The following is a 22,916-nucleotide window of genomic DNA, read 5'->3' on the forward strand; positions in this document are numbered from 1 at the left end:
TTTTTTTTTTTTTTTTTTTTTTTTTTTTTGCTTAGACTGTTAGATAAATACATTGAATAATTTGAAGCTTACCCAACTTGTTTTCACCCTCCTTAGTGAGCACTTAACTAGGTGATGATGAAAGTAGTAATATTTAAAGTACCGGGAGAAGCAAACAGACTATGTGATCTGTGGACTATTAAAAGTTCCCCAGGTCACTGTATTAAAATTATTCTGTCTTGTTTATAAAGAACATGAACTTTAAATTGAATCACCTTCAAGTTTAAATGAACAGATTCTCTAGAATTGTTTCCTCTTTTAAATTCTTTGTCTTCATTGCTTTTTAGCAGTGCTTATACTAGGAATTCATTTTGCAATTAGTTATAACCTAGTCTTTCTTTTGAAAATATCTACAACAATAGGATTTTATATTTGACAGAAGCAGACTAGTAGTTGATTAGGTGGATGGGAAAAACCCACCTTTAAAAAAATGGCTTGTTCAGCAAATAACAGCAAATGTATTAAGTACATTTTATTTATAATTGGACTATAATTGCTTTATAATGTTGCGTTCGCTTCTGCTGTACAATGAAGGGAATCAGCTATATGTATACATATATCCCCTCCCTCTTGGACCTCCCTCCCACCTGCCCCCATCCCACCCATCTAGGTCGTCACAGAGCACTGAGCTGAGCTTCCTGTGGGACAAATTGGGAGATTAGGATTGACATATATACTACCATTAGTATTACCCCTTTTAAATCATTGGTACACAAAGAAACACATTTAGATGTTTCAGCATTATTTTGGTATTGCTGTATTACTAAATTTGAGATTATACGAGGCAAATAAAATTCACTTTATATGAGAATTTTGTGTTCCTTTAGAATCAGAATATTTTATAACCCAAAGAGATTTTTTTTTTAAAGTCTCAATAAAATTCTCTCATAATTTTCTTAGGCTGTATGTACATCCAGACTCTCCTTTTACTGGTGAGCAGCTACTTAAACAGATGGTGTCTTTTGAAAAGGTGAAACTCACCAACAATGAACTGGATCAACATGGCCATGTGAGTACAGTGCTTGGACTATGCGGATTCCCTGGGATGGAATGGAGAAGCCACATAAAGCTTCCTCCCTCGATGTCTCTTCCTCTCTCCCTTTCCCCCTCCCACCCTCCAGCTCTGAGTCATTCTATGAGAACATTCATATGTTCTACAGGGAACCCTGACTGCTATTGTCAAGAGGTCATTTACAGAGATGCTGTACGCCATTTCTATGCAAGAGGGTCAGGGACCTCTGGCACCATGGATTTCTACTTTTGCAACTGCTTTAACACCTGCACCAACTAAACAAAGGGAATGTGCATTTTGGAGGTTACTACAGCCCATTCTTGGATTAAACATCTAATTTCTATCAGTGGTATATCAGATAACACAGCATAAAGGGAATGGGGCTGAGACCTCCTATGGGGGTTTCCCAAAGTGTGTTGTATAGAATACATTCTTGTGCGATGCAATGGGGCAAAAGGATTTTATGTACAAATAAATTTGGGAAAGTGCTGTTAGCTCATTATATATCCCCTCTGTAGAGCGCCTTATGAATATTAAAACACAATGAAGTCTTGCAGTTAAAAACAAAACAATTTGATTTTACATCAGTAAGGAGTTCATTAAAATGTTGAAGAAAAGAGAAATTGGAATTCTTAGCTCTTATCAACAGTTAATAGAATAGCCATTGACACAGGCTTTTCCATATTTGCTAAGACTGCTTTTTAAGGAACTATCTATGCTGTTATTTCATGCTCTTAAATAAAGATTCACATTTTAAAAAATGTTTTAGATTTTATACTAAGAAAACTTTAGACAGACATGCATGCTTCTTTTTGATGAGGAGAATACTGTTTCTTTTTTTGCCTCGTTTGCCAGAAAGCACATTGGGATTTTCATAGTTGCTTTCCTTGGCTTAGATATTCTGATATAATAATTCTCTCTCTTATCCCCTTTATTAAGGCTCCTGTTACTTAAGGTTTTAGTTTTTACTGGATTTATGCAATTCAGAAAAAGAGTTTCAAAACTTTTCTCAAAAAAGATGGTTACACGTAGTTAAGAGAGAGCTCTAGACGTGGTTTCAAATGGTTGACTGAACCTGGAACCAAGTAAATCACTTAAGGCACTGCCACTATCCATATGCCCACAGGAGATCTTGTTTATCTCGACCAAGTCAGAGTAACCAGGTTAACTAACAACTCTGCTGGTGGCACTGTTGGGATGATGGAAGTAGGTTAACAGGCTTCTGTTACTTGATGTATTGGAAAAGATAACTGATTTTTACCTTCAAGGATGTTGGCAGAATTGTCCTTTCTTTCAGATGTTTTCATTGACAGATTTTTTTTTTCAGGTTAAAATTTATGAAGTATCTGAGAGACATTTTCTATAGGCCCATGATCATTCTTAATGTCATTCATATTAAAATTTCTTGGGCTCCACTGAAATCTTTGCAGAGATAAATGAAATTTTTTTATGGTTCTAGTATTCTCCAATGTGAAACTTTTATTAAGAACTGTTTGAGTTTTTCCAGAAAGACCTGAGAATTCATTTTGAGATCAGTTGTCCAGAACTGATATGTTTTCCTTTTAGCATCAGCTTCATGGATGGGAATAGCACTAAGCTATATTTCAGGAGCTCTGGGTTCTAGTCTGATTATGCTAAGATTAGACCTTGACAAATTAAGTCTTACATGGTTGCTAATATCCATTTTAGCTTTAAAATTTTATTATTTAATATAACTCTTTGTTACCAGAAATCGTGTATTCTGAAAAGTACCAGGAAATGTTTTTAGATCCTGTGGTGTTTAGCCAAGTTCTCTGAATCAGTCCTAAAGAAGCCCCCTTTGTAGATGCATTCCAGGAAAATTTCTTATTTCCAGGAATTTATTTCTTCGATGAAACAACGTCTACATTTTTATCAGTGTTTCTTAGCCCCATGAAAGCTTGAGCAGAGGTTCAAGGAGCCCTGGGATCTGAGACTCAGTCTGCGGTCTGAGTCTGTCCAGCACCCTTTCCTAAAGGAAATTAACATGGGAGTGGTATAAGGAAGAGGGGACCTTATTTAAAGCTTACGTTTTTTTCCATTGTGTGTGTGTGTGTGTGTGTGTGTGTGTGTGTGTGTGTGTTTATGATTTGAAAACTCTGTCTTCTTAGTAGAACATATAATGAATGGTCAGGTTTTTCTTATATCAGGATTAGGAGGCAAATGTTTACTTCTGTCACTTCAAGTTTATTCCAGTTTTATGACTGAGCATAGGTATCTTGAACTCCTTGGAATAAATGCATTACACAAAGAAATAACTTATTTTTAAGTTTCTTTTGATTTATTTGAATGTCTCATTTGTTTCAGTAATTCCTATTCAGGTCTGGGATCATAAAAAGATGGCATGTTCAAAAATTCAATGCCAGTTAATGCCCTGTAACTTTGTTGGCTTATATCTCAGCATGGAAAGAGATTGATTTGGTATCGGTTATCTCACAGTGACTAGTATTTAACTCTGCTAAAGTCAACTAGTGTTAACAGTCACCCACCACACCCAAGTTAGCCAAAGAACAAGAGAGCAACAACACTGCATGCCATTGACCCTCATCCTGCCACAGCATGTATCAGACACCTCCCCTGAGAGCCAAGCTCTCTGCTAGGCCCTTGGGGTGAAGGGCATACATTGTAAGCCCTGTTATCCCAGGAAAGACATACCCGATTTTGTAGATTTAGGTAGCTGTCTGGGTTGCGGGGCAGGGGGAGATGTGGAAAATCTTTAATATCTGAAAGCAAGTTTTGTTGCTCAAATTTCATAATGGTAAATTATTGTATTTTATTTAAATGATACATGAAAAATACTGCCTTGTTAACAGGGTATATTTCTGATCTCTAAGTACCAGGCAACTTTTAGCAGCTATGGAATGGAAGACGTCCATCACTAACATTCTTACTTAGTTTGTAACTGGAAGTCAGTAATCAATGAAGTTGTCAGAAATGATGACGACGACACTAATAATACAGTTTACTAAGCACTTCCTACTTGCTATGTGATTTACAAGGGTTACAGAGTCTGATCCTTACCACAAGCCCTGTGAAGTTAATACTGTTCTTGCATTTAAGAAAATGAGGTAAGAGAGGTGAGATCACTTGGCCCAAGATTAAAGAGCTAGAAAGTAGCAGATTCAGTATTCCAACCAAGGTCTACCTTATACCACACTGCCTTTTAAAATTGTTTTATTCCCTCCATCCCATCTGCCACCCACCCCTCACCCCCCACTGCTCCAAATAACAATCTAGCCTCCTCAAATATGTAATTTCTTACTTTAGAAAATTTAGAGACATACTGCCTTTGGTCTAACCAGACTAAAAAACAAAAAACATTTTTTAAAAAATAAACATCCTCCAGATGACTTTTTCCTCTATCATTTTAGAAAGGACACTTGAAACAACCTGTATTATTTACAGTTGGTTTGGTAAAACGTGATTCACAATACTCTGCAGTTATCATGTGAAAATTATTTGCGTGAAGAATGGAAAGGGCAGATCCTAATCTTAAAACTGCATTTGACACAGTAGATTTTATGGTTCTTTCTTTGCCTCATTGTAATTTGGCCTGTTTATTAGCACTATAAGTACTTAAAATCCAGTACTGTACTTCCCACTCTTTGCTGCAGATAATTTTGAACTCAATGCATAAGTACCAGCCACGGGTGCATATCATTAAGAAGAAAGACCACACAGCCTCATTACTTAATCTGAAGTCTGAAGAATTCAGAACATTCATCTTTCCAGAAACAGTTTTTACGGCGGTCACTGCCTACCAGAATCAACTGGTGAGTATACCCTTCACAATTTATTTCACAAATAAGATAAGGCTTTAGGAGAGTTATCTTCTTGGAGAGAAGGGCTACCCCAGTACTCAAAACAGAAATTCACTTTGGAGAAAGCTATGGAGAATTAGCCCCAGGACTTCCAAATATGTTGAGTATCTGTGGCTCAAGGTTATGAAGGTCTGTATTACACCATCTTTCTTAGAACCTTTATAGTCCTGGTCAGGCTATTCACTGTTCACATGTCCCACCCAAACCTGACCCAATCTGCCTTCTCAAATTTTCTCAAGAACATTACCTGCTTCCTTCTCTTTCTGGTAGAGCCTCATGACATGTTACCATACACTCATTGCTTCATAAAATTTAGAAGTTCAGTTTTTCTGCTAAATTAGCACACGTAGTGTGCTAGCCAACTACCCAAACTACTGATACGTTAGATATTTTGTGAGATTTATTCAGCTGTAATTCAGGGTAAGATAATTCTAGTAGAATGATCTTAAATGCCTCTTTAGATAATAGACTGTAGTATGTAAGCAGTTGTGTATTTAATTAACATCAAGATATCTAATTTATAATATTGAGTTATATATTTTCTATTCTCTGTTGTAAATCATATTTAAAATTTATGCATTTCTTCATCCATAAGGCTTAGTCCAACTCTACTGTAAATATTTATCAAAGTGTTGCTAAGGACTGAGTCCTGTTAGATACTTCCCCATGTATTCTTTCATGGTCAGCATAATCTTGAAGGCCGGGGGTAACAGTAACATTCTTTAGTGAGGAATCTGAAGCTAAGAGAGGACAAGGAACTTTTCCACAGTCCAAATGGACCAGAAGTAGAATTCCTTTTGATATACTGTACTTTAGTAAAAGGAACTCACATTGTCAGTTTACTCTGGGTTTTGTGTCTTGCTTTTATTTTACTGGTTATAGGTAGCCAGGACTCTTGCTCTCCTCATGTCTTGATGTTATATTTTGGGTTCTGAGTGAAAAACTGTTAGGTGCTGCCTGATCGATGGCTCAGAGTCCAGAGTGGGATGGTCAACCAAGCAAAAATGGTGTTGCGTCTCTCAGGAAAAGCAAGAAGATGAAACTGAAAGCCCAGGTAGCCCTACACAGATGAGGAAACAGGAAGTCAGAGAAGGGGTGTAGAAAAATGGCCAGCGTGGGTATGTGTCTGTAAGGCATAAGCACCTATAATTTCCATATGACTTTGAGTAGATTTCACTTCACCACTGTGGCTGCCATCTTCTTTGCCTGTAAACTGGGACTAAGAAACAGACCATCTTAGGGAACAACTGTAAGGATCAAATGAGATGCTGTGCATAAACATGCCTTTGGAAATTGTAAGGCACTCTGTAAATAAAGCATGTGGTGACTGTTGGACTGTCTCTGGAATGTCCAAAGAGGATTTGCCACCATTTGGATTTTTAAATGTTAGTGGCAACTTTTCAATGAAATAAATAAATGCACGTATGTTATACTATTTATCTTTAAGTAAAAGCAAAGTACTATAACTTTTTAATTATCCTTAAGATAACAACACAAGAGTGGCAACTTTCAGAGAATGCCCAAGCTAAAAATTTGGGTATATAGTGAAGCCCACAAAGCCCTGAAACATAATGCTATTTCTCTTAGAATCTGGAACACTGACATCAACAATCCCATTTTTAATTTATTTGAGGACACATGTAATACAGGTATCACAGGTTCTAAAAAGATTCCTGAAACATTTATTTCAATTTACACTAACTGAATTAGTAGCTTTTATATTATAAAACATCAGATTTATACTAATACAAGAAAACCTGCTGATGTTTGAGAATGAAATAAAAACTTGTCATATGGAAACTTCATTGCTTTTTTCAGAATTATCTGTAAAGGGAGCCAAAGCAAGAATAGGTAACTTGGGATTGTTTAGTGAAAATTACGGGCAGAACAAAATTATGGAAAGTTCTAAGTGTAACACCTTAGATTTGGTTTAATTGGTGAAGAAGCAATCCTGAATAAATATTGGCAGGACCTCTCATATCATGGAACACGGAATAGGAGGTTATTATCTCCATAATTATAATAACAGCTAATATTTGGGTGCACAAGGCACCATTTAAAGTGCACTGTCTTATTTAATCCTCACAATGATATTATTAGATAGGAACAACAGTATTTTTACGTTGCATTTTACAGTTCAAAGAATGGAGGCATGGAGTTAAATAACTTATCCAATGTGACCCTGCTGCTCCCATCACAGATATGAATCCAGGGAGTTAGGTTTAAAAACCTAACCTCTTTAGGTGCTTGGTGTCCCCAAAAAGGGGAACCTCACCTCCTCTCAGCTTGTGACCCTGATGGATTCAAGACATCCTTTTTAGAGGGTTTCAGTTCTTTGTGTTAATTTCTTTTCTTTTCTTTTCAGCAAGTGCTCACTGCTTACATGCTGTATGCAGGGAGCTCTTCACACTGACAGCAGCCAGTGTAACAAGATGGTAATCAACCTATATTGACAGTCAAAATATCCACTGGCATTAGCTGTTTCTAATAGGAGCCATATGCTTTAGTGACATTACCTCACTGAATTCTTTTGTTTCCACTCAACATTTATCTAGAAAATTTTCAAATATCCCAAAGTCAAACAAATGGTAAAATGAACCACATATACTCTCCACCCAGATTCAACAATTAACATTTTTCCAATTTGCTTTACCTCCCCTGCCCCATTTCTCAATCTCTGTACATGTACATATTTTCCCCCTTCTCGCAACCATTTGAAACTAAGATGCATGCATCATGATACTTTACCTGTAAGTACTTCTACAAGTTTAGACTGACAATAAGATTATTTTGTAACCACAGTATCTTTACAACATCTAAAATTGAGTTCATATTAAAAATTTCAGGATGGACCTACAAATGTCTTTATAGCCTTCCCCCCCACCCCACCTTTGAACTAGTATCCACCTAAGGTTAATGGTTTGGATTTATTTTAATTTAGAAGAATCTCTCTATATTTTTAATCAATATCTCACTTAATTCTGACACTAATCCCCTGAATAAGGCCCCATAAGCCTCATTTTGTGGATGAAGAAACTGAGGTTCAGAGTGGTTAATACACTTGCCCAAGGTCACAAATCTGGTAAGTGAAAGAACCATCTTCTGGGTATTAACTCCTCCATTTTGGTAGCATCCTGCTGGATTGCAAGGCCAAGAAAATGACCACTGACAGTGTCAAGGCTGGGAAACTGAATGTGAAAATATTGCTAAATTAAAATAGGCTAAGATTCTAATAAACATATCCCAACACTAGTTGCTCCTCTTGAGAATGTTTATTTCTAATTAAGATTATAAATGGGCTCAAAATCCACCTACCAGTGCCTAGCTAGCTTTCACTGCATCATTAAGTGTAACGATTAATATAGTATATATCATTTCATTGCTAAATAATCCACAGTAAGTGATTAAATTCAGTACTGCTTTTCTCAATAGATCCTGCCATGTCTGAGTTTATTTCTTTGCACCCACCTTTAAAGCCATAATCCCTAGCACAATGCTGTATGTGTGTGCTTTTACTTAAAGATAAATAGTATAACATTTGTGCATTCATTTATTTCATTGAAAAGTTGCCACTAACATTTAAAAATCCAAATGGTGGCAAATCCTCTTTGGACATTCCAGAGACAGTCCAACAGTCACCACATGCTTTATTTACAGAGTGCCTTACAATTTCCAAAGGCATGTTTATGCACAGCATCTCATTTGATCCTTACAGTTGTTCCCTAAGATGGTCTGTTTCTTAGTCCCAGTTTACAGGCAAAGAAGATGGCAGCCACAGTGGTGAAGTGAAATCTACTCACATATATATTTGAAATTCAATTAATAGTCAAAAATTTGATTTGGTATACTAATGAGCCATTTTTGCAAATGGTTTATAGACCTCATAAGACCAATCGAAACTCACGTGGGGTGAATAAATCATTTTGGGGGTTAGTATTTTCATTAGTCTTATACAGTTTTCTAAAGTTATCCTTGATTCTTTCTAGGCCTCCTCACATTTACTGCCTTTTCACTGCTATACCATGCTTGTCTACTGATTTACCCATAATAAACATAAAATAAATATATAGGAAATAAATTAAATATGTACTAAGTACAGTATAAATATTAGAGTATTTTCATGCACAAAGAACAGGGAGAAAAGAGAGAAAGAAGATTTAAAAGTTCATACTTAGGACCGCCTTTATATCTCTTAAACTTTGGATAGGACATTATTTACATATATATTAAAAGCCAAATCAAATTTTCCATTAGAATTCGTGTAAAAGCTTCTCATTTATTGTGTCTGGTAGTTTTATTTGTAAGTAATGAAAACGGGACCTTTTTTCTATTTTTTCCTCTGGTTTTTGTGAGGAAATGATTGCATTTCTTTACATTATTAGATTAAAGCTAAATACATTATACTTTCAACAAACTATTTTATAATTTAAGATTTAAAGGTCATACATTGTTTTTGAGCAGGCAAGCCATTGCTGTAAAGTTGAAGTGTAGGTCAGGTTTCATTTTTAAATGCCTTTGGACAGATCTTTTCCTGATAATTGGAGAAATGGTCTCTGAGGGCCAATTTCACCTTGTGGCTGGGAACCCCAGCTATATCCACAGTCCAGTGATATCACATGGATTAATAACTACTAGAAAAAGTCCCTTTCTCTTTGGTGCAGCTGGCAGTGTCAAAATCTGCCGTCCATTTATACATATATTTATCTATAAAGGAGATGTTCAAAGAATGAATTTTTTTGGTTAGGAAGTACATTATGTTCCATATTATTAAGATAATACATGAAAAAACAGGTGTATTTTGACCACAATTAGTCAGTGATTTGCATATATGTACATACACTTGAAACAGGATTTCTTAAGCACATACTACTGTCCTTGTTAATTCTTCCTCACAAAATGAAAAATATTGCTGCTTTTAAAATTTGTTGTTGAATCATAAAGACATACTTGTAGTTTCACATGGGTTCTCTACATATGTTTTTGGTAACTGACTATTTTTGGATCTTTCTTTTAGTTTTACCTTTGACATGGGTGAGCTGTTCAACAGCTTTACAAGCTGCAGGTATTCTATATTAGGAAAATGATGTCCAACTGACATCACTGTATATAACTCAGGTCTTTCTCTCATCGGTTCTCAAATACGTAACTTTTTCGTTCTCCCACATTTCATAAATGGATATAAAACTATATCTGCAGAAATGAATTTCTTTCTAATAACTACTGGTTTTTATTTAAATATCCATGGAATAAAATCTGTGCCTGACCTTTTAAAAGTGCATGATTAACTAGAATGTTAAAACTTTGCTATTTAAAAATTACTTTATCTTAAAATAGAAAACAAAATGCTTTTTATGTAGACTCAAGAATTTCACCTAGTCTATAACTGGTAAACATATGAAATCATTATTTCTGACTGCTTGTCCTGGAAGCAAAGCTCAAACAAACATTTCTGGGGTGCTTATTGTTGGTGCCCCAGTAGATTCAGAGTCTAGTGATATCACAGTGAGCACAGTGGGCTCATTAAGAAGTCTACCCACAGTCCCTGTAACTGCTAATCAGTACTCCATAAAGCCTGTTCAAGACTGTAGTGGTTAGTTCAGGGCCCCCATACAATTTTAGTAGTAAGAGATCCATTCAGCTTTTTTCCTCTAACTTCCAAAAGCATTTTTTTTCTCTGGACTAGCTAAAATAGTCCATAGAGAAAGTAAATACCTGGTTACTCTCTTGAGCTCCTTTTCTAATTAACACACTAAAGTTAAATCAATGCTGAACCAACTGGTAAATCTAGCTGTATGAGTACATCTTGTACTATTCTTGAAACTTCCCTTCAGTTTGAAATTATATCAAATGTAAAGTAAAAAAGTTACCATTGATACTCTTGGGGATGATCAAAGAAGGACCAGAAAGATACTGCAAAGAGAAAGTTCTAATAAATGAAAGAAAATTCCAAAGAAATCTGAAAACTTGTGTTGAATGATTCACTTCCTCATTCAAAGTTATGGCAGTAATACTAGATATGGTGACACATCAATTGAGCAACTAACACACACACACTGAGAATATTTGTTTTCTACAACAACTCCACAATCATCACATTCTGAGCCAACAGTCTACCTCCTGGAAATATAAATAACAACAAATACAATTCTCAAAATCCTTTTCAGGGACAAAGTGGATCAAAGGTGGTTCTTTAACTATTATAACAGATAGATAATGTTTTCTATTCTTTTAGTTTATAAAGACTCAAACAAAGCTTGATATGGTTCACATTTTTTTGTTATATTTATTAAAAAAATTTTTTTTGGCTGCACTGCGTGGCTTGCAGGATGTTAGTTTCCCGACCAGGGATTGAACCCAGGACCTGGCAGTGAAAGCGCCAAGTCCTAACCACTGGACCACCAGGGAATTCCTGATATGGTTCATATTTTAGAGGGATGGCTGCAAAAGGACTTCGTTCAAAATTAGTTTCTCCATCAGATATTATTTGCCTTTGTCTCCAGAAAATTTTATCCATTGGCAAATCCATTCACTTTTTATAAATGAGCTTGTAAGAATTGAACTTGAAGACTTAACTTTATTGCTGTATCTTACAGTTTCAGTTTGAAGCTTTTATCTGGGTTTGGTTCACACTTAACATCACCTAACACTGCAGGGGACGTGGTGCCAGCTTCTTTAGTGGCACTTAAACCACTTCCAGTTCTATGTATGCCTCTGCCTGCTCCATGGAATTTTAGGGACCATGTGATCTCATTTCTGTTGATAAATTATTGTGAAAGTGTTTTCATGAACTATAAAGCACTTTAGAAATCTAAAGTATTTTCATTTATAATTATTCAGTAGAAAAAGATAAAGAAATCCCATTTTTGAGGATTTAAAAATCTTGTTGGTGTTTTATAATTCTAGAATATATTGACTGCTTGAGCTTTAGAAGATGTTTGTAATTTATTTCAAACAAATAAAACTTTTTATCTTTGCCCTGAAAACTGACCTTTAATACTAAATCCTAGTCTGAAAGAATGGCTAAAATAGATATCACCCTTTAGAAATCTATGCCCTTAATTAAAGGGGTGGCTGAGTGTGAGAGAAGGTTCTCTACAAACTCTTGATGGCCACACTTTAGGGGCAACCTCAGTGGTTCCTGTATATTTCTTTCTATGCACATGAAGTCCTGTTGCTGTCCATTAAGAACAGGTTTCTTACTTATCTAGCTTATTTCCTTCACTGTTTACCATTGTCCATTAACTAAGCTGAAAAGGAAATTAGCAATTTTATTTTTGACTACTCTAGAGTGAATGTGCATGGGACAAAAATGAGCATTTCTGAGGCACTGTCAAGTGCCCTTAAAAACTAATATCAAAGAATCAATCTTACAACTTGCCAGTGTTAATGATAGAGAAGTGCAGTCTCTCTGGTAAGGATAGTGTGGGAAGTTCTATTTTAAGTGAGGTAAATAGCTTTTTGCAGCTTGTACATTGGTTAGCTCACATTAAGAAAACTTGAAAAGTAAAAAAAAAAAAGACTTTCTTTTGTAATTAAAAAAACAATTCTTTAGATGTTAATAGTTTAAAATGAAAAGTAGATACACTCTGATCAAAGGGAAAGTTACTTATTGGCAAAATAGTATTTCAAACTATTATATATATATATATCTCAAAATAGATATATTTTTGATTGTGTTTATTCCTTACTTTGAAAGAGGAAGGCATGCCGCCCTCAACCTGTAACTTTTTTTCCAGGTTAAGACTATTCTGTGTGTGTCTCCCTTTCCAAAGATGAATGTGGGTTCTCATTTTGACACAAATGAACTGTGACTCTCTTTAAAGGTGTCTGTGGTTCTAATTCCAATAATTCTCCTCCATTCCTTTTAGCTCTTAACACTCAGAAATTTTGCAAGTAGAGCATCTTTTAATCAGTGTTTTATTTATTTATTTTCTTTGTAACCTAACATTTTTCCGTGAAGGTGCAGTGCATATATTTTAATGGATCTTTCTACATTAATATTGTGAGAATTATGACTAGCACAACATAGACACTTAATACTTCAGACTATGATTCTTATTAGGAAATATTTTTTTTCCATGTAAGCATAGAGTCTGTAAGTAACATTATATGGGAGGATAATAAGAGACCCACTAATTTGATTCTTATTTAGTCAGATGGAAAGGGGAACAGGGGTAAATTTATATGCTGAAAGCTTTATATCATGTATTTATGTCAGGTATTTCATATAGTATTGAACATGAAGTTACTACTGTGGTATCCATTATGGTATATATAGGTACCCATGGTATTAACAAATGTGGCTGCCAAGTCGGCATGAGGTAACGTTGTTTTTATTCCCCATTACCCACCAATGCTGGCCTTCTAGACAGCTTCCCTATTCCCCAGTCGAGCTCTAGCCTTTCACTACTCTCTTAAATACTTCACACGGCAGCCACACTGTTTGTAAAAGGCCCCCATTTCAAACTGTCTCTATCCATTGACTTCCAGCCTGTTTTAGGACCAGTCTGTCCTCAACTACTTCCTTCTCTCTGAGGCCTTCTCTGACCATTCCACCCAATTTAGGCCTCTTGTGAACTTCCTTAGCAATTTTAACCTCTATCACAATACTGAGAGACATTAAGATATTCTTGGGGTGCCATGATGGGAAATGAACAAACTTTTTATTTCTGATTTTATTTCCTTGACCATGGAAATGATACGGTTTTGTTACACTTTCTTCCCTTTCCAGATAACCAAGCTGAAAATAGATAGTAATCCTTTTGCCAAAGGATTCCGGGACTCCTCCAGGCTCACTGACATTGAGAGGTAATGAGAATTTTCTGTTTACTTTTTTGCCTAGATAAGATAAAGAGAAGCACTAGTTTGTAAGAGCACACTCCTTTCAACACCAAAGAGCCATAACCTCACTGTATAGAGTCTCCAATACTCTGTATGGTCTCCAGTTCTCTGCCCCACCTTCCCTTCCAGTTATAAACCCTGTAGATATGCAACTGCTTAAGCTGTGACAGCTGCAGCAGCTGGATCTATTCTACACTCAATTTCTGAGTGAAGTGGTTTCTTTGGACAGGATATTTTTTCAACGGGGCTTCTTTGTTATCAAAGACACAGTCCTCTAGATGATATTAAGCTTCATGTCTTCAGTGGCAATCCACAGAGAAATAGATTCTTAATAGCCTTTGCCTTCTGAAGTGGATATATTTGTTAACATAAAGACTCTAAAGGTAGTTTGGAATTTTGAAACAAGGAGAGGCAATTTAAATCAAGGTGTATATTTTACCTACAGCATAGACTGCTCATACTTAATAGGAAAGCTATCAGATCTCAGGACCTTTAAGAAGGGAAGTGACAATCATGTGCCGTAATTTACCCCACTTTTTATTTAATTAAAATGGTTCACACAGTGTGAGACTGTCTACGTGATGAGTAATGACTATATTGAGATGCACAGTTTGCCCAAAATTAATGTCAAAAAATGTTTTTTCAAGGAGAAGATTATTTGTATCCCTTAAACATACTATGTAACTTTCTGTACTTATTCTGTTGTTTTTGGTAAGCACATTTAAGTTCCACTCTCTTTACAAATTTGAATTATATAATACAATGTTATCAACTATAGTCACCATTTCACACATTAGATCGTCAGATCTTACTCATCTTCTCTATCTGATCTTTTATGTGGCCTGGAGTATTTATTGACAGGTGGGGTACCCTAGCTACCAGCCCTCTGGTTTACTTTATCTCCAAATCTTTGTGTGATTTCCCTACGACTGCTACGTGTTTCTGCCACACTCTTTGTTACCTACCACATGGTCACATCTGACCTCAGCACTTCTCTCTAACCTGTCCTGGAAACTCAAATTAAAGGATGATTACATGTTTTAGCAACATCTGTCTTATCCTTCCCTCATCCTTCCCAAATGGCAGAGCATAGGCGTGTGGTTTTGACTTGTGGGAACAGATACAGAAGCTTGGTGGGGAGACAAAGTATGCAGCAGGAGAGACTGAAAGTTGGATAGAACTGTGGCATCTGAGTAGAAAAGATTAATTAGTTGGAGTGCTTGACAAGTGACTGTGGGGTATTGAGAGATCAGGGAAGGAAACTTGAGCTTGTTGAAAAATCCACTGCAAAATGCAGAGAGATGGCAAGGAGATAACTCTCCAATTAGGTGGGACATAGGCGTGCAAATAGGTCATAAGACCCAAGTCAGTGAGAAAGTGGTATCAGCAGCGTGGGTGACAAAGGAGTCCATTTACAAAGGCTACTTGCATTTAGGTGTGGCCTTTTTTATCTCCTATTTCTGGAGTGCCAGAGGTACTGATTCAGACTGGGTTTATGTAAGTGGGATTTTAATATGTGAACTTTTTCTCCATTCTAGTCAGGGGTCAGGCAAGAATGAAAACAGTGGCTCAGTCGGGAAGTAAGTGATGTGTTTTTACAGTGGGCATCATATCTTCTGTCTCAAATCAGTGGATGAGCATGGTATATAGAGACAAAGTCATGGGTTAGAGCCCCAGCTCTGCCTTTTCCTGCCTGAGTGATCCTAGAGAAGTCACCTAACCCCTGAGTCTGTTTCCTCATCTAGAAAAATGGAGAAAATAACCCTGCTTACTTCAAAGGTTTATTATGAGAACCATGTAAGATGACATTTATGAAAGCACTTCTAAATCTCAAAATGTAAAATAATTATACTTTATTAGATGAGCATAGTTTTACCCCATCTAAGCTACTTTTAATAGTCTTAATAAACTACTCCTAGAGTAAAAATAGCCCCTTTTGTTGCACTTGTGCTCATGAGAGACAAGTACCCCGACTCACTACCCTTTAGAGAGACGGATTTGATAACACACGCAGCCACATTTTCCACTTATTTAATAAACATCCTGATGTGGGGAACACTCACATGTACATGAAGCTAAGAAGCTTTCAATGGTCTGAGGGCCAAGAGAGCATCTTATGTGACTAGCTGCAAGTTTACAAGATGACCTAAGTAGTGTGAAATTGGCCAGGGTTTTGGATTTCATTTCCAGGTATTTCAGTCTGAATTTTTTCTAAGCAGCCTTTGGGGATGGGACAAATCAGATCAATTGATCTTTGGAGACCTAAAGAAATTAAATTAGTCTGGAGTCAGTTACTGCACTAAACCATCTAGTAATTGAATTGCTCCTTGTAACTGACTGAAAACAGCCCTATTTGTAACAATATAGAGAGCTTTTTTTAATAAGAGATCTGAGAGAAAAACACATCTTTTTAGGACATGATGACAGAAATTGCACTTTTCTAACCTAATTGAATATGATGTTATAAATATGTGACCTTAATGATTTCAAGTTTCCTGTTCTAGATTTACAGCTACTCTGTGGGACACCCAAACAAAAATGCCTTTAGGATTGGATCTGTTTGCCTTATACCTCTAAACTCACAGTATTATTCTTTCTACATCTGCACAAACTTTGAGGATACTCTAAAGGGCATTCTGGTTTTCTTGCTCTCATTTTATGAGATTCCATTCAGATACCTGAATGTCTTACATACTTCATGTGCAGCCTTCTCCAGGGACAGCATCTCCCTCATTTATAAAAGGCAACTCATTACCAAAAGTAGAAAGTGTTTTCATTAGATGCTTTGCACATATACCTACAATGGACAGCCAAGAAGCAAATCAAAAGCTCAAAGGGATTTCTTAATATAATCTAATTTATAGTTATTTAGTTCAGGGAAAGAATTATCTGCTGGTGCCATATAATAAATAACTTACAGGCACTCTATCAGCTGGTTTTTCTTTTGTGGGGAGGGAAGGGGCACTTTGTATAGTAAGTGAAGGCATGGTATTACTTCGGAGAAAGGAGAAATGACTATGAAGATATTTAAATGTTCAAAATTAAGTTTCTTCTGTTAAGTTTTTTTGTTTGTTTGTTTGTTTTTTACAATTAGAGTTCATGCTTATTGCAGAAAAATACTAACAAGCAAGAAAAAGAGCATAAAAAAAGTAACAAAATCCCATTCACTCAGAGATAACTACTGGCAAAACTTATATATTCTTCCAGATACTTTCCTACGCACATATGAACATTAACTTCCTTTGAAGTTTACCACACACACTATTTTTAATCATTTTTCCCTTTAATATCAATAGGTATATGTCTGTAGTATACTTTTTAATGGCTGTCTGATTTTCCATTGTGTACAATAATTTGACCAATCCTATAATGTTAGTTATTAGGTTTCCCACTCTTTGTTATTACAAACAGTGCCAGGAAGTAAAATGTATATCTTTACACATATTACTCATTATTACTATAGGATAAATACTAACAAATAAAAATGCTGTGTAAAAGGATACACATTATTTTAACCATAATGTTATTTTTAATTGTTAAATTTTGGGGAAAACCTGAATGTTCAACAATAGGAGAATGGTTTAATAAATTTTATAGTCATGCAATGGAATTTTTTTTAATTGTGGTAAAATATGCATTTTGAACATTTTTAAGTGTATAATTCAGTGGCATTAAGTACACTCACAATGTTATACAACCATCACCATATCCATTTCCAGAATGTTTTCAACATCCCAAACAAAAAATCTGTACCCATTAAACAGTAACTCTCTACTCCTCCTCTCCACAGCCCCTGGTAATGTCTATTCTACTTTCTGTCTCAATGAATTTGTCTAGTTTAGGTACCTCATATAAATGGAAAGATATGCATGTTTAAAGGCTTTCATATATACTGCTAAGTTTCCTTCAAGAAAGATTGTCCATGTCATGATCAAGAGTGTCCATTTCTTTGCACATTTGTGAAATATGATCATCATCTTGTTATCTTTGCCAATTTGATAGGTGAAACTCTGCATTTCTCTTTTGTAAATTGACCTATTTATGTCCTTCGCCCACTGTTTTTTTTTCTTTTGGATTGTTCATCTTTTCTCTTATTCATCTATAAAAGCTGTTTTTATGTATTAATATTTTTATTGTTAATATATATTGGAATTATTTTATCCGTTTGAAATTAGCTTTTTACTTATGTTTTTGATAAACAGAATATTTCATCACCAAATGTATTGTTCTCTTTATGATTTCTATCTTAAAAAGATTCTCTAGTCCAAAAAAACATAAATAGGTAAATATTCAACTACAGATTTTCTATCATTTTATTGCTTTCTAGGTTTTTATTTAAATACTTAACTCATGCAGTATTGATTTTGTATAAAATATAAAATAGATGTCATTGTATATTTTTTATAAGTGGCCCCAAAACTATATATTTACTAATATATTCCTTCCCACTTTTAAAAAATTTCCCCTTTATCATATACTAAATTCTTACCTATAGTTGTTTTTAGTCTCTTTATTGATCTGCCAGTATTGTATTGTTATAATTTTGGTAAATTGGTATAATATATAAATATTTGATGATAGGTATAGATATCTGATATGACAAACTCCAGATCTTTTTTACTTGTCATTTTCAAATTTTCTTGACATTCTTTGACATTTATGCTTCCAGTCTCTGGAATTTTGTCCAGTCTTCCCAAAAAACATCATTGGAATTTTGATTGGGCTTGTGTTGAATTTATATAATAATCTGGGTGAGAAAAATGATATCTTTACAGTATTGAGACTTCTAGGAGTATGTCATATGTTTGTCTTTTTACTGAAACCTCTTCTTACGTTCTTTAGAAGTTTTGGTATTTTCAAGTTTATAAGTCCTACACAGTTTCTTAGGCACATAGCTACATTGTCCAGTTCAATAGCCACTGGCCACAGATGGCTAGTGAGGACTTGAAATGTGGCTATTCCATATTAAGAAATACCATAGGCACCAAAAAACAAAACAAAAACAAAAAAACAAAACAAAAAAAAACCAAACACTGATTTTTAGGGTTTAGTATGAAATAAAAGACTGAAAGTATCTCAACAGTAGTTTTAGGATATTGATTACATGTTGAAATAATATTTTGGAGACATACTGGGTTAAATAAAATACTAAAATTAATTTCACTTGCTTTTTCAAAATGTGACAACTAGACTATTAAAAATTACATATGTGGCTCACGTTACCTTTCTTTTGTCTAGAATGTACTAGAATTTTTAACTAGAAATTGGTCTAGTCTGTAAAAAGCTATTGATTCCTATAAGTCTTTGGCATCCTGCCATTTTATTGAACTTAAAAAAATTAGTTTTAACAATTTTTCCTTTTAGTCTCTTGAGTTATCCACTTAGATTTCTATATCATTTGCAAAAATGATCATTTTATTGTTTTCTTTCTAGGATTTACGCCTTTAACAATGTCTTTTTCTTGTTTTATTACACTGACTAAAATTTCCAGAATACTATTAAAAAGTGATGATAGTTAGCATTTTTCTCTTGTCCTTGACTTATTTAGTAATGCCTCATGTTTTATCATTATATATGGTTTTCATTGGCTGTCGGTTTCAGATTGATATGCTTTATCATATTGAGGTATGCCTAAATTAAGAATTTTTTGCTATCCTGAATGTTAACTGAATTTATATTAAATGCTCTTTTAACATCCACTGAGACAATTTTAATTATTTTTCTACTTTTAAATAACAATATGATTAATTCTAGTCATACTGTCTATGTTGAGCCATCCTTGTATTTCTGGAATACATCCTATCTGGATTTTATCTCTTTTTCTTGTAATATATTGCTGGATTTAACTTACTCATATTTTATTTAAGACTCTTTGTATCAGTCTTCATAACAGAGATATACTTTGTTTCTTCTTTACTTCTCTGTCAGTCTTTGGTATCAGGTTTCTGCTAGTTTGAATAAACTGAAATATCTTCCTTCTTTTTATTGTCTGATCCGTTTAAATCCAAAGAAGTGATACTTTACAGTCTTGCCCGTAAATTCATCTGGGTGTACTATTCTTTTGAGGAATACTTCTTTAACTACTTTCTTAGTTTGTTCCATAATTTATCAGTCAAATGATCATTTACTTCTATCCCATTTAATGCCTGTCTTGAATTCTACTTTGTCTCATCTTATATTGGTATACCTTAACATTTTTTGCTTTTATTTGCCTTTCAATTTTTAAAAATCTTTGTCCCTACAGCAATAGACCCCTCTTTCTCTTGCATAATCAAACAAATATCTTGACATTTCTTTCATTAAGTAAAAAACAACCTTCTCTTGATGCCATGTGTCTCTTGAGTTACTGATTTTCCCAGTTTTTGACTCCTTCTTATAGTAAAGCTCCTTTAAAAGAGTTGTGTGTATTCTCTTCTCAGTTCCTCTCTTCCCTTTGTCTCTTCTACCCTGTCATTTAGAGTTTCACCCACACTACCCCACCAGTCCACCTCTGTCCCGGTCACCAGTGAACTCCCCATTGCTAACCACAATGGTCAATTCTCAGTCCTATCTTACTTCACCTATTACCAGGGTTTGACACTGTTGTTTATTCTCTCCCTTTTTCCTCTTTGCTTCCAAGATCTCTCACAGTCTCTGGTTTTTATTCTACTCCATTGGCCATTCTTTCTCCATCCCCTTGTTGGTTCTTCCCCTTGTCCTCCATCTGTAAACAGTAATGTGTTCCAGGCCTTAGTCCTTGGACCTCTTCTCAGTTTGCATCCCCTTCCTGGGTGATATCACCAGTTTCATGCCTTTAAATGCCATTATATGCTGACTACTATCAAATTTACATCTCTGGTTCTGGCCTCTCTAGAGTCGAAGCTCTGGCTGGCTATTTCTTTTACTTTTCCGTCTCTGCTAAGGGTACCTCACATCTACAACAGGACGCCCAACCACACTCTTCTACACCTGCTCTCCTCTTAGAGTTCCCTTCTCAGCTGCATCCCTCCCGTTGCTCCAGCCAAAAGACTGGGTGTCACCCTTGCTGGCCCCTCTTTCTCTTTCCACATGCAGGCAACTAATCATTCTAACTATATCCAGAGGAGTCCAACTACTTCTTACCATTCTCACTGCTACCACTCTTATCTAGGACCATATCATCTCTTTCCTGAATTATTACATTAATTTCCTAATTGATCTTTCTACTCCCACTCTTACTGTTCTTAAGTCCATTTTCAGTTCACCAATCAGAATGATCTTATCAAAGAAAGGAAGTCAGATCACATCACTCTTGCTCAGAGTGACTCATCTTCCCATTCACAGTAAAATCCAAAGTCCAGACAAAGCCTGAAAGGTCCCATAGAATCTGATTCCAGCCCTCCCAGTTACCTCTCTGAACTCACCTACCTTTGTCTTGCTCACTTTCCTTTGAACAAGCCCAGGCCCATCTTAGCCCCAGTTAGGGCCTTTATACTTACTTACCCTCTGCCTAGATTATGCAGCCCCCAATATCTGATTGGTCCAATGCCTTGTCTTTTGCTTCCTACTATATCCCCAGAGCCTAGAATAGTGCCTGGTACATAGTAAACACTCAAATATTTGTTGAGTAAATAATGATGTGTCTTTTAAAGATGTCATACAGAGTATCTGTATTTTTAAAACTTTGTCTGAAGGTCTTTGTGTTTTAGTCAAAAAATTTAATCTATCTCCAAGTATTATGACCACTGATATGTTTGGTATTGTTTCTTTCTGTTTCTGCTCTCTGTTTAATTCAGCTATTTGTTTTACCCCTTATTTTCTCTTCCTGTCTTTTGTTAAATTTATCAAGTCCCAGCACCACCCCCCACCCCACCCTGCTTTTATTACAGTTAACATTCCACAGCCACCACGTGTCAGCCAGTGAGCTATGCAGTTGACACATTTTATTTCAGCTACACTTCAAAATAATTCTATAATAAAGAATGACTATCATCCCTATTAAGCTGAAGCTTAAAGAGATTAATACTTTATTCAAATTCACATATGGTAATTTGTGACAGTTGAGCCTTACACCCAGGTTAGTTTGTCTGAAACCAAAGTCCTTTCTCTAATGTTCATTATATTTCTTTTTAATATAATCATGCTTTTAAATTCTGAAAGACATAATTGTAAAATTAATATTTCTCTGTTATTGTTAGGAATGAAACTATACATTTTCTTTTCTTATAAAATAGGAGATATTTAGTATGTGATTTTTTTCCTTGTACTGCCCCTCCCTCAACCTATAGTTTTGATTTAAAAAATCTGGGATTTAAAATCCAGTTTATTCATGCATCTTCTTTATCTTCTTTTTCAATTCTTTTTCTTAATGTTAATGTAAGGATCACAAATACATCAACCACAATCATTTAAATTTAATTCTAGTCATACTCATTTCATGGTTTAATGCTCATTTCTTCTGTTATACTCTGATTACTGGAATTGTGTTCTGACTTTATTCTCAGTTGTTGAAAAATGTTGAGTAATTGGTTGAGGAAGGATATATGGGTGACCCTCTTTATCAGTTCAAACATATCTGAGAGGATCTGTTGCCATTATTATAACCTGACTAGCGTCACTGTCTTTCTCCTCAGAACTCTTTCAACCTTCGTCATCTAGTTTTTAAATACTGTAGATAGAGTAAAAGCTGAGGCTAAACTCACTGTCTTTCCTTCGTTGGAAAATTACCTTTTTTTCCTATCTGATAAAAATGCTTTTAGAAAGTTTCCTTTGAAATTCAGAAATTATACCAGTATTTGTTCAATTGTAAATTTTTTTCATTTGTATTTACAATATAACTGAGCCCTTCCGATTGAAAACTCAAGTCGTTACTTATCTCAGGAAAATTTTCTTGTTCTTTTTTTTTCCTCCTCTTCCTCATTCTTTTTGCTTCTAATTGTTCTGCTCTATTCAGACCTACTAAAATTCCTATTATATAAATGTTACAACTCCTGAATCTATTCCCTATTTCTTTCATCTTTTGTTTAATCATTTTTATTTCTTTAACTGTTTACTCTGATATTGGAAGAATTTCCTATATGAGTCTTCTAATTTGTTGATTCTGTTTTCTACAGCATCCGGTATTCTGTTTGCTGTCCTTATTGAGTTCTTTTAAAATGTGGTAATTATTATTTTGTCACTTTCAAGTATACTTTTACATTTCCAGATTGTTTCCTTTTCATTCCTGC

At 35.1% G+C, this 22,916-nt stretch overlaps 1 protein-coding gene across 1 annotated transcript in view; it reads left to right on the forward strand.

Moving 5' to 3' along the window:
- TBX20 (T-box transcription factor 20) overlaps positions 1-22,916 on the forward strand; it is a 54,606-nt gene that overhangs the window by 8,627 nt on the left and 23,063 nt on the right. The window contains exons 4-6 of the mRNA XM_007446122.1: positions 940-1,048; positions 4,684-4,842; positions 13,622-13,698. Coding sequence (XP_007446184.1) covers positions 940-1,048; positions 4,684-4,842; positions 13,622-13,698 — 345 coding nt within the window. The remainder of the gene's footprint in view (positions 1-939; positions 1,049-4,683; positions 4,843-13,621; positions 13,699-22,916) is intronic.

This window comes from Lipotes vexillifer, unplaced genomic scaffold (assembly GCF_000442215.2).
Source record: "Lipotes vexillifer unplaced genomic scaffold, Lipotes_vexillifer_v1.1 scaffold822, whole genome shotgun sequence".
In the NCBI taxonomy this organism is placed as follows: domain Eukaryota; kingdom Metazoa; phylum Chordata; class Mammalia; order Artiodactyla; family Lipotidae; genus Lipotes; species Lipotes vexillifer.